The 13517-nt window shown below is 43.6% G+C and overlaps 1 protein-coding gene across 4 annotated transcripts in view; it reads right to left on the bottom strand.

The window, feature by feature from the left end:
- The window catches only part of MIB1 (mindbomb E3 ubiquitin protein ligase 1), a 159041-nt gene that overhangs the window by 29799 nt on the left and 115725 nt on the right, over positions 1 to 13517 (bottom strand). For all 4 annotated transcript variants that reach the window (XM_019526144.1, XM_019526134.1, XM_019526154.1 and 1 more), the window contains exon 15: positions 8426 to 8587. In XM_019526144.1, coding sequence (XP_019381689.1) covers positions 8426 to 8587 — 162 coding nt within the window. The remainder of the gene's footprint in view (positions 1 to 8425; positions 8588 to 13517) is intronic.

Raw genomic sequence — 13517 nt, 5'->3', positions numbered from 1 at the left:
AAATTATAGAGCAATTATATTACCCAATCAGGCATATTCCAAGCACAGGCTTACTTTCATGTCTGTACTGCAGACTACCGAGTAGAGTTAAATTAACACATATTGGGTTGCAACTGCTCAGCTGTTAGTTTTACACAAGCTAACGTTTTTAGAGCTCACATGGACATCTCCCCCCTGTATTCAGTAAATGGAGTGCAGAAATGCCTGGGTTTCAACCAGAACAAAAAAATTCTGAACAACTGTGAGACCATAATATCACAAAGGAAGAGAAAACTGAGTAAATGATTTCCTTGTTAACTATGATGCTTGATGTCAACTGACCAAAATATTACTAAATTACTACCTCAATAAAATACGAATATTCAAGGCTTAAACCAGCGCTGTCCAACTGGCTGCCCCTAGGCTCCCAGTCTGGGCACTATCCCCCTATTAGTCTTGTGCTGGTGCCTATGGAGTCTCCAAACTTCCCCTCTCTCTTCCAACTTCCACTTTTGCCTATGGAGTTGGGAGAGAGCACCACAGACGGAGGGGCCAAAGGACCTCTAAGGAAGACTATTTGACAATGGCCTGCACTTGTAGAAACCGTATTAGGCAAACTAAGGCAGAAACCAAACTAAAACTAGCTACAACAATCAAAGACAACAAGAAGTCCTTCTTTAGCTACAAAGGGAGTAAAAGGAAAACTAATGGGAGTGTGGGGGCGCTGCTCAATGCCTCAGGGTTTTGGTACCTGGTCACTACCACTCAGGAAAAAACAGAACTCCTAAATGACTAGTTTGCTTCGGTCTTTCACAAGACCAAGGGGAACAACACACCAGGTAGGGCACAGAACGAGCAGGGTGGGATTGACACCCTTCCCACCACTGCCATAGAACTGGTGTACGATCAAGCAAAGAAATTAGACATTTATAAATCAGCAGGACTGGATGAACTCCAACCAAGAGTGCTGCAACAGTTGGCCGAAGTAATTGCAGAGCCCTTGGCAAAGGTCTTTTAAAATTATGGGCCTCTAGAGAAATCCCAGAGGACTGGAAGAGGGCCAGTGTTGTGCCTATCTTCAAGAAGGGGAAGCATGAAAACCCAGGAAACTACAGCCCAATTAGTTTAACTTCTACTCCAGGGAACATTAGAAACATTAGTTAAAAAGGCTATATGTGACAAACTTGCAGAAGGCATGATACTGAATGACAGCCAGCATGGCTTCATCATGGGCAGGTCTCATCTGACCAACCTCATTTCTTTCTAGGATCAGGTGACTAGTCACCTGGATGAGAGAAAAGCAGTTGACATCATATACTTTGACTTCCAGAAAGTCTTTGACCTGGTATCCCATGAGGTAGTGATCAGAAAACTTGAAGATATCGGGCTCAACTGCGGGACTGATGGGTGGGTGCAAAACTGGTTGCAGGCCAGGATGCAGAGAGTCCAAATGAACGGACTGGTGTCACACCCTGGCGAGATGTGGGCAGTGGCGTACCCCAGAGGTCAGTACTTGGCCCAGCGCTGTTCAACATCTTCATCAAAGACCTGGATGAGGGGATGAAAAGTCCACTGGCCAAGTTTGCGGACAATATCAAGATATGGGGTTGCATGGATAGACACCCGCAGATAGGCAGCAGATTACAAGCAGACCTAGATAAGCTGGCTTGTTGGGCAGAATGGAACCAGATGCAGTTCAACATAGAGAAATGCAAAGTACTGCATCTGGGAAGGAAGAACCCCCAGCACACCTACAGGCTGGGCAATGCTAACCTGACCAGCACTACAAATGAAAGGGATCTGGGGGTAACAATAGACCCCAGCATGAACAAGCTGGCAATGCGACACAGTAGTCGCTAGGACCAATAAAACTCTGGCATGCATCAATCTACGCATCTCCAGTAAATCCAAAGAAGTGATTCTCCCTTTTTACTCAACATTGGTGTGGCTGCAGCTGGAGTAGTGTGTCCAGTTCTGGGCGCTGCACTTCAACAAGGACGTGCTAAAGCTTGAGAGGGTCCAGAGAAGGGCCACCCTTATGATCAGGGACTTGCATAGCAAGCCATACAAGGAGAGCCTGAGGGATCAACTGTTCGCCAAGGCACCCTGTGGGGAAAACTAGAAACAACAGTCACAAACTCCTGGAAGATAGTTTCAGGCTAAACATTAGGAAAAAACTTTTTCACAACTAGGGTGTCCAGACTATGGAGCAAGCTCCCCTCAGAAGTGGTACAACCACTTACCCTAGAGGTCTTCAAGAGAAGACTGGACGGTCACCTGGCTGGGGTCACCTGACCCCAGATGTTTTTTCTGCCCATGCAGGGTGCTGGACCCAATGATCCTTCAGGGTCCCTTCCAGCCCTATGATTCTATGACCCCGCACCAAAGGGCTGGACTGGTACTGAGGACTCCATGTGGTGTGGAAGTACCAGTGAAGTACAGCAGAGGGAGGACCACCACACTACACATCGTGGCATGCAACCCCCCAACCACACAAAAACGGGACAGCCCTACTTAAACAATGACAATGTTTAAGCATATCCTAAGCGGGTGTTGACAGACGAGGAAAGAGAATGCACTCTACCGGAAGCAGCAGCATGTTACTCCAACTTGGCTCCACAGCACCTGTATAGAGTGCATGTTTCAGCTGGGCTTTTTGGTGCTTTTAGCTGAACCTGATTCAACCAGCTATTAGATAAAAGTGCCAAAAAGGTCCTCCTAGAATATCCAATCTCTATAGACTTTGGGAAAGCTGGGTGCAACTAAGGCACTGCATCTTCTGGGCATGTGCTGGGCTCAGTGTGGGAGCACACCGAGTTTAAAGTAAAGAGCTTTTGTCTGGGGGTTTTTTTCATGTCTGCAAGCAGCCCTAATGTCCATGTGGAAGTATCTGGAGGAAGAAAGGCTAACCACAAGCAGCCAGCTTGGATTTATTAAGAGCAAATCATGTCAAACAAACTTGATATCCTTTGACAAAGTAACTACTTAAGTGGATGAGAGGAATGCTGTGGATATAGAGTATCTGGACTTCAGCAAGGCTTCTGATAAGGTATAACATTATCTTCTCATAGACAAACTGGAGAAATGTGAGATAGACAAACTACTATTAGGTGGATAGACAACTGGCTGAATAGCTGCAAACAGAGGGTTATTATAAATGGATCCATGTCAGAACAGCGAACGGTTTTGAGGGAAGTCCCACAAGGGTCTGTCCTGGGCCCAGTGTTGTTCAACATGTTTATTAATGAACTGGATGCTGGCATAGAAAGCTTCTTGAGCAAGTCTGAAGATAAGACAAAGATAGGAATGATTCCAAACACATAGAAGTATGGGACAGCAATTCAGAAGGATCTTGACAGATTGCTGGGCTGGAGCTATCAAAATTAATTTCAATGCTGACACATGCAAGGTGCTACCCCATGGGAGGAATAATCAAAACTACAAATACAAAAAGGGTAGCTGGATGGTAACACTGCAGAGAAGGATCTGGAAGTCTTGGTAGATCACAGATTCAATACAAGTCTGCAGTGTGATGCAGCTGCACAAAAAGGAGAACGCAGTTTTGAGATGCACCAACAGACACATTAGGTGCAAGACGTGGGAGGCCTCTACTTGGCACGGGTTAGGCCTCATCTAAAGTTCTGTGTGAAATTTTGGATTCCACATTTTTAAAAGGATGTGGAGAAGTCAGAGAGGGTGCAGAGGCAGGTGCTACAAATGATAAAGGGCTTCAAAGACAAGTCATTCAAAGAGAGGTTGAAGGAACTAGGCAAGTTTAACCTTTGGAAAAGATACTCAAGAAGGGACATGATAGCAGTTTTCAAATACCCTTCTGTTCAGGGTCAGACTGAGCATCATCTTTGGGGTCAGGAAGGAATTTTACCCCATGGTTAGATTGGTATGGGCCATGGGGATGTCTGCCTTCCCCTGAGAAGGGTAGTATATTGAGCACATTTTTAACAACTTCTGCAGCAGTAGGACATTAGCTGCTGTGGTCCCCCTGTTTTACCAGTGGCAGATTAGGGTGCTGTCTCGTGTGGTAAGAGCTTCAACAATGGGTTTGTATGGGATGGTTTAAACATGGATGAGCCTGCCTCAGGCAGGGGGTTGGACTAGATGACCTCTCAAGGTCTCTTCTAGCCGTACTCATTTATGATTTTATGACTTCTAATTTAAACAAGCAGAGAAAAACCCTTAAGGCTTACTCTATAGATCATAAAAAATAGAGAGGACATAAACTCGATTTAACTTGGCATGTCGCCTCTCAGGCCAACCCTTTTACAACTAAGCCAATTCTAACTTTTAAGGAAAACAGTTTTCCATCTCCAATTCTGTTTGCAATATACACGTATAACCTACCACATGTCTGTCATAGTAACAGATACCTTCAGACTATCATGTCAAAAAATCCCAGTGTAAAATGATCATTAATCTAGCCACAGCAACTTTATTTTCAAAGGCACTAAATGTTTAGAAGCTGTGTTTTCAGAAGTTCTACGTGAATTTTATAATAGATGACCATATCAGATTAACTTGTCTTGCAAAACTGACAAGGGAAGTCAGAATAGACCTTGAGTAGCATACCCAAGAACCAATCTCCTATTAATAAGGTTTTTTTTTAAAAGGAAGTGACACAAGACGCATCTCAAATTCCAGAATCAAAAAGTTGCTCACAGCAATGACACTTTTACTTTTTCCATTTCTTTTAAAATGCATATTCAGCAAACTTGTCCATTTTCTAAGCATAACTGATGAATTAGTGCAACCGCCAGGAAAAAGTCATGTTGGAAAAAAATGTTCACAACCATTTAAAAGTAAGTCTTCCCCTTCCAGGTGTTGATATCTTCCACTAACAGCTCAGGATAGATTTTTCAGCCATTGTGGTATACTTTCACTGAATACTTGTGTCAGTCATAACAGTCTATGAGAGGTTAGTCAAAAATACCAATGAAGCACCTGAACAATTCTGATAACTCTTCTGGATTTATATCTCTATATGACAACCAACAGCAACTACCACAAGTATGAATTAAAAGGAACTATTATGATTATATAATAAAGTGTATTAAGATATTCAGCCTCAGAAGAGCTCCAAAACATTTAGTAAACAAGAGATTTCTATATTAGATTTGCTAAAAAGTTTAGACTACAGAAATCTGTCACCTTACCTTAAAAAAAAATAAGGCGGGGGGGGGGGGGGGGGGGGGGGGGGGGGGGGGGGGGGGAGGAGGCACACTGGATAAATTTGAATGATTGGAAATGAATTTACCCAACAAGCAAGATGCAGATTTCCTTTCAAAACTTAATCTTGTCCGCCAGAAATTAGCAAAGAAAGTTCAGCAACAAAATTAAATTACTAATTCAGAATACCAAGTCATCATTCCCTGATTACTAAATGTTACAAAGACAATTACACAACTTCAATATTTTGAATTACTAACCTACTTGAAAACCATGATAACGTAAATCGTTCCTAAAATGACCTTTACACTCCAGCAGATGCAAGAAAATCTTAACATGCTTCTAACAGCTGAAATTCTACCCTTTTGTATGCTCACTATTCCAAAATTACTTGAATGGAAGCAACATGTCCATGTAAGAGTAGGGTTTTGTCCCAAAAGATCTCATTTATTAAAATAATTAGCTGAAATCTTTATTACTAGTAAAGCAAGAAAATAATTTGGTACATAAAAAACTAATACAGGGGAGAGATAGTATCATCACATATTACCCTTATTGAGTAACAGGTGAGCACTGAGCTTGTCTCCTTAACATCCAATTACTAGATATTTTCTGCAGTAGTGACAATTACATTGAACGCTATATTTTGGGAATAATGTGAGAATCTGCAGATGTGACATGCAGCTAGCACTTTCAACACATGAAGCTGACAAATAAAGGAATATACAAAACCCTTTCCATTTCAACACCCACCTTTTTCACACCCAACCTACTTTCCAAGTACTTTGACTGGTTATGCAAAAAATTTCTTGGGTCAAAGGAAACTTGATCTAGGGATAAGCAAGAAAAGTCCTAGTCTGTTGTTCAACTTCCATGGGAGGACTTGCTGTATATTATTTTTGAAATCCAGGGCACTTAGAAGTTTGTGTATAAATTTAAGAGGTGACACCTGGGCCATTTAAAAAAATTGGTATAATACATAATTCCTAGAGTGAAGGACACCTCATATATGTAAATCATGGAATGCCAAAGACTGGAAACCCAAACTCTGAAGCATAAGCGGGAAATCTTGAGAGGAGGTAGAGAAGACTGGTAGCCAAGCAAAAAAAGAAACATCTTCACCATCTTGCAGATGCAGTCAGTGGAAAACGTTCATGCAATACTAAATCTCAGAAAATTCATATACACTCTATCCATTTCATATTTACTATATGATTGCTTCAAGTTTAAAATACCCCCACCACTCCACTCTCACCACTTTTGGTTAAGCTTTGCAGAGTTCATCTCAGACCGTGAAGCTGAAACTAGGTCTGAGATGAAATCACTGCAAGTATTAAAAGTAGTTCTATAGCATATTTTAGAAAAAAGTTGGAGCAGTTTTAGAGCCACAATTTGAATCCCTCTCAAAAGTACTTTTAGTGCAGTTTATATTAAACTAGTTATATATTTTAATATCCTATTCATAGCTTTCAAATGTTGTGTGCTTTCCTTACCTTTTACAGTGGGTGCCATTAGAGTCACTTACCACACACAGATAACCAGTGACCTTCTCTTTTATAAATAGGATTGTACATGATCAATAAACAGTGTGTTTTTTGATATTATTATACAATGAATTTACAAATTAGAATTTTCTCCTATAAAGCTTGCTTAAATGAAATACAATAACAGTCACTTAGAATATCAGGAATCAGAACAACTACATACATCTGGCATCCTGCTAACTCAACAAATCTGCTGTCAGTATATTTTGAACCACAAATATTCTTATGACAGAAAAAACTATAATTTTGTTGATGTGCCTTCAGTCAACACAGGCCATCAAGATACCTGAACTCTACTCTGACTTTCTGCATCTTCAAAAAGGCTGCCCTATTCCCAACTCCTATACATATTTCAGTTCCTTACACCTTCCCAACAGCAGGGTTTACAGGAATAACTGAAGTGGCAAATTCTGCTTTTATTAAGGCAGGGAGGCTGGAAGTTGCAATTATTATAAATTTGTTCCAGATTCTTTACTAAGAGATTATGCTGCACGATAAAGAATCCAGCCTGATTTTTAGATACTAAAGCAGATAAAAATGGGTTCCATGGCTAATGGGAAAAAGTAACATTTCACTGTAAGCCAAATAATTTTTGTCTTAAGACAGAGTTCACTTCATGTCTAGAACACTGCCGAAAGCAGAAATGCACTATTAGACTATGCTTTAAAATAAAGAATCATGAATTTGTGTGTAGGCACCCTATAAATATATCTTGGCGTATTTACAGATTGCAACACGTAAATGATGTTTTAAATAATTGCCAGCATGTTGATGTAGGTATTTTATGCACTAATACTCAATAAAATAAAATGATGGAATACTCAAATGGCAGACATACAGGAAAAAAAAACAGTGTCAACATTTGTAACATTGTAACCCTCAACTCTGAAGAGGGTACTATGCATTAATTTTTCATCAAAAAAGCCTATTGAGTCCCTAAATTTGAGGCTTAAAATAAGCATTTCTTGGTCTTAGTATCAGCATTAGTGGGCATAGCTCTTAGACTGAAGAGGCAAAATCTGTTACAAAGATAGTTCTTTTTTTTATTGTTACAACACAGATCTTTATCTTTGGAATAAAATTTATATTCACATTTTTATCACCAGAATAAAACAATTGTCTCATTTGTTATCTTCACTTGCTGAACTGATGTATGTAGGCCCAGAGCTTTTTATTTATTTGAACATTAACTTTGACCTTGTTATTATTTGAGAAGACACCCACATCACCCGAATTCTGAAATGAACTCTGTGAAGAAAGGACGCATACATAATATACTAGCTAAAATGATCAAGCTATAGCTAGACACAATCAGACATGCAAAAGTTCTAAGAAACATACAGAGATGAAGAATAAAATAAAACAATTCCAAGCTATAAATGAAGACATGCAAAATGTTAATTTTTAGAAATCATTTCAGTCTAACTCTACTGTATTACTGTTTGTTTCTTAAAATTTCTTAACCCCCAGCAGCCATCAAGCACTGGCTGACAAATGTTTTGTTGCATAGCATATGCATTTATCTCAAAAAAAGGTGGGGGAGTTAATGAGTAAATATAAGAATATTCATGTGATAACTTCATTTTATACACTGTGATCTGACATAGAAGATCTTTAAACAAAACTATGCTGTCAACAAACAGTTCAACAGTACAGGATTTTTAAGTTTGATTAAAGACAGTGTACAAGGAAAAAAGGAATAAATAAATGCATGTATTTACTGTGTTCTTTGATGGCTCCCAAGCAGTATCTACCTTGCCCACATCTTGCATGTCTTGGAGCTGGCGAAGCTGTGACAGAGTATGGTGTCTCAGGGCTTCATGCAGGGGAGTATCCCCATCTTTATCCTGAATATCCAGTTTAGCACCTGCACGGACTAAAAGCTGAAAGGGAAGGAATCTGGTTGAGATCTCACAAATAAAAGGTACTTGGAAGAAAAAAATTAAACACATTGTCAGTTTCAACAAATCCTACACAATTAAAATAGTCTACTTCCAATTAGGATATCAGTCATTTTCAACTGCTCTCAATTGTTCTGTTGCACCAATAACCTGATTTACTTGGTGTTTTTTGATGAACAGCTACAAAAGAACTATATAAACAGGGTGGAACTTTTTAACACTTCTAAGCTGCCATATAAAGAGTGCAACAGTACATTAACAATACACCAGAAAAAAGGAGTTACCAAGGTAAAAATTTCTATAAGCTTGTATTTAATTTTTCTTATCAAGGGTTCTCATGACATTTTCATAATAATGTATTTTCATGTTATGCTAATTTTACACAAAGAAAATGTTATTTCCCCCCAAATCAGTGAAGCAGTAAAGCTCCTGATTGAAGGGTTAATCTTTTCCACTACAGCTTGAGACATCCCTCTTCAGCCACTAGCTGGTGGCAAGATTCCATTATGAATACTGCCAATTTCCATCACTTTCTGCTCGGGGTGCACCAATAAAGATTTTTTGGGCCAATACCAATGGCTGATTTTTAACAAGCCATATCAGCCAATACCAATCTGATTCTGATAGGCAGCTAGGCAGTTTGGAGACCAGTATCAGGCTGGTAAGTCTGATGTAGGGACAGCAGAGGGGTGCCGATTGGGGCCCCTGCAGGGAGGGAGAGGGAAGGAATGGGGCTGGGTCAGGCGCTGCCCAGCCAGGATGGGGCACGGGACGGAGCTGCGAGTAGCTCATCTGGGAGGCGCGGGGTGGGGCGGGGGCGGCAGCTCCCACCCTGCACACACCCCGGGAGGACACAGGGGCCTTGTGCTCCTGGATCCGCGTGCAGGGCAGCCAAAGGACGGGCTGCCGTTGTGGGCTGGGGCCAGGGGTCGTCACTACGCTATTCCTGGCTGGGGCTGGACTTGGGGCAGGCAGTGGTAGTGCTGGGAGAGGGATTTGGGGGGGGGGGCTGCAGCCACCCAAAATTTGCTGTAGCACCCCCGCCACCCACTTCGAGCACAGCCTGGAAATTATGAATTTTGCCATGATCTTCCAAAGGCGCTCCCAAATGACTATACCAAATGATTTTGTCAAGTCAATGAAAGTCATTTACAGGTTGGAGCTTTGTTCCTGGCATTTCTCCTGAAGTTGACGAGCTACAAACACCATGTCTATGGTCCCTTGTCTATGTCTATTATTTGTAAATAATAATAAATATGTTATTTACAAAATAAATTATATGATAATATTTGATTTCTAGTCTATGTTTTCATAACACCTTATCAAAAATAACTTATGTAAAATGCAAAAGCATAGATTTTTCTATGAAATCATACTTGAGAAAATGAATCTGTAGACACCAGACGGTATCCCACAACATTCATAACAAGTATGGTATTCTACATTAGGAAGAGATGTGACTGCTGAAAAACAAAATTAAGTGTTTGCCACTGCTATCTGCAAGTTGTTTGAGAATAAAGATCTTGAGTTCCTAACTCTTCACAACAAAAAAAAATAGAGTTGATGTCACCTTGCTTTCTTCAGGGTGCAAAAACAGTCCCAGCACAACGAAAAGTGACATAGTCAGTTTTATTTCTGCCATTAAGAAGCCTGCTGGTTACAGTTAAAATGTCAATGCGACTTCAACTTTCTGCTGCTTGGCAAAACAGTAACAGCAGATGCCAAAGGAAAGCAAAAAATGAGGCATTTCTGCACCCATTCTTTCCCCAAAGATGACAACATGCTTTTTGAGAGGGATAGAGTATAATACATCTCCCCATCCTACACCACAGCATACAAAAGAATCTAGTCTGTTCTATATACGCAAGACAAGACAGAGTTCCTTCTTCCTTTCAGAGTCTGAAGGGATTTTGATCTTGAACTTTCTCAGGAACTTATCAGCCAGAGTCCAGAAGAAAATAAGTAAGCATTTCTAGCTGGACTGCCTTAACTTGGGAAATGACCTTATCTAGACTTCCTTAGCAGGTTACCCCTGGATCTCATAGGTAGGCTCCACTACGTTCAACTCTAACACTGAATGGAGCCCGTAACTTTAAAACTGGTATTTTAAGTGCTGTTTTCTTCTGTGATTGTGGGAGGGAGGGATTCAGTTTGAACTTGTGGAAGTTTCCCTTTATTGTCACTGTTGGGTTCTGGTCTCCTCTCCTGTATGAAGAGTAAAACTTAGTCTTCTGTCTGCAGCCATTATGAAGTGTGCATGGAACTCTGGAAAACCATGGAAGCCCAAAGTGTCAGCACAAAAATCTGAGTCACCTCTCCCACTAAGGGACAGCTTTTAAAAAGAACAATCTGACTGCTACTGCAGAGATGCATGAGGCTCTGAAAGAAACCCAGTATAAATGAATGATTTTCATTTATGGCAGCCACCGTACTGTTTGCACAGCTGTGAAAGTCATTTTCAGGGTTTTCCAAATTCAATCCAGCTCTAAAGTATGAATCTTCTACAAAGACAGCCAGTTCAACATTTCTGGATGTGAGCAAATCAATATGATGCACATCACATACTAATTCTTTGACATGCCTATTCTCTACTCACCTGTTAGGTCAGCACAGGTGTTTTCAAGGTAACCTACTAGTTCCAAAAGAAAACTAGGGGCTCACCAAATATGGCTTCAGTAAAGCCTTCAGAACGCAAGTGACATTTATCCTGTATATAAGGTCACATCACTATCAACATGTGTTGGCAAAGGAAACCCTACAAAACAACACTATGAGTACAAGTATATCCATAAAATACAAATAATATTTACTACTAGTAACCAGCTGTTTCTGGAGGAGGAAACTGGAAGAGAATGACAATGGGTTGGCAACCTCCAGCACGTGCGCCCAGAGCATGGCATATGAGGGCATTTTGCTCAGCACGCCACAGCTGGCCCTGGCTCTGGACAGCTGCTGCTGGCCATGAAGCCTGGGCTGCTTGCAAACGTAGGGGAGGCTGCAGGCCCTGATGCAAGTAGCCCAGGCTCCATGGCAGCCCAGGCTGGATCTGGCAGGCAGCCAGGAAGCTGCAACCAGTACATCAGGGCCTGGAGCCCTGGCCTAGCTCCATGGCAGAAGCAGCTGCACACACACCTTGGAGCACACAGCATGGAAAGGGCCTGAGGCAGTGCAACCACAGTCTCTTCCCTGCCATGCACCCTGAGGGAAAAGTGCAACCACTGCTGCCATGGAGCTGGGCTGTGGTTCAGGACCCTGATGTAGCTGTTTGCAGCCTACCTGCTGCCAGAAGCCTAGGCTACACAGCAGGTGGCAGGATCCTGCCCAGAGCCTGGGCTGCTTGTAGCAGGCAGCCACAAGCCTGTGAGCTGCTGCACCAGGTTACTGACCACCATCCCAGCCCATTGCTAGTGGTGGCTATACACATGCCCTGCAGCAGACAGTGGGAAAGGGCCGGGGCAGTGCAGCTGGCGCTCTCTGCTCTCCTCCCTTGCCCATGAAGGAGGTCCAAGCTGCAGCAGCAGCTCTGGCTCCCAGGACTACAGCCACTGATGGAGCACAGCAGGGCCTGAGGCACATAGCAGGGTGAGTGCCTGTGGGCCTAGGGAGGGACCCAGCTTCTAAACCCTCAACTCCTCTCCCTCTGCCTCAGCTCCTGCTGCAGGCGCTACTCTGTGCTGGGCTTTGGGCACTTTTCCTTTCCCCACAGATTTGGTAAGTGCCTGCACCACCCCCAACCCTGTGGCACACATTTGTGTCTGGCAGCTGTGGAGAGGCAGCACAGGAAGCAGGAGCCCCGCCACAGTCATGAGGGTTGGTCCTGCATGGTGCTGGCCGAGCTGCGGTCCCTGCAGAGGCCCTGGGCAGGGGACAGTATAGGGGGAGTAGCAGTAGCAGCAGTGCTCAGACACCAGCAGCTCTGCCCCTGCACCATGCTGCCATTGTAGCTGCCTGCTCCCTGCCATCGCCTACCAGCCCCCTACTCCTGCCCTGCCATCACACCATGCCGGCCTTCCACCGCTGTGGTGGGATGAAGAGAACTGTTGTTGCTTCATGTGGCAGAGGGAGGAAGGAAAGGGCAAGGAGGCATGTGTGTATGTATGCACTTGTGCAAGAAGGGCAGGAAGGAGGCAAGTCCCCTCAGGATCTGGCCCCAATAGAGCCCCTGCCCCTAGGGGCAAAGTGTGGGGATGTTGAGCCCCACCTCCCAGCTGCCCTCCCCGATCAGAAATACACAAACACATGTAGTCCAGTAGGGCTGAGGGTCACAGACTCTCTACCTGGGAGTGAGGGGTAGCAGAAGCCTTCCCTGCCCCACTTGGCAGCTCCTGCCTCCCCCCCAGCTGCTTCCTACCATGCCCCAACACCAGGTCTCAGTGCAACTCCCTCTTCCCTTCCTGGCTCCCCCGCAATCTCCTCTGCCCCACCTAAGCTCCAATACAAAGGAATAGGAGAAGTCTGGAGTCAAGATAGGCTTGGGATCAACACCACCACAGAGGAAAGGGAGAGAAGAAACAGCATGGACGGCTTCAGAACAGGACTCCTCCTCTCCCTGTCTAGTCTCCCACCCCTCAAGCTTATTGCTGGTGGCAGCTGCGCACACACCTCTGGGTAGACAGTGGAGAAAGAGCCAGGGATAGCACAGCCCCAGCCCCTTGCCTGCCATGCTCCCCAAGGATGTGCAGCCGGGGCTGCACTCCCACATTAAGGACTGGGCCCCTTGCAGTTCCCCTGCCATCTGCCCTTGGCAGGGCAACATCTTCTACGTTGAGGTTCCAGGGCTCTTTAGTACTCAGCTCAAACACGTTGCCCACCCCTGGATTACCGGGTTGACTTGCATGCAGTGAAGGACTGTGGGTCTCCAGCGCCCGAGGCCAATGCTTGTATTTGCATGCCCCCCCCCCCCCCCCCCCCC

The sequence above is a fragment of the Gavialis gangeticus genome, unplaced genomic scaffold (genome assembly GCF_001723915.1).
Source record: "Gavialis gangeticus isolate Ggan-Ray unplaced genomic scaffold, GavGan_comp1, whole genome shotgun sequence".
In the NCBI taxonomy this organism is placed as follows: domain Eukaryota; kingdom Metazoa; phylum Chordata; order Crocodylia; family Gavialidae; genus Gavialis; species Gavialis gangeticus.
The sequence above is the reverse complement of the archived record's forward strand: the minus strand, read 5'-3'. Positions and strand labels throughout refer to the sequence as shown.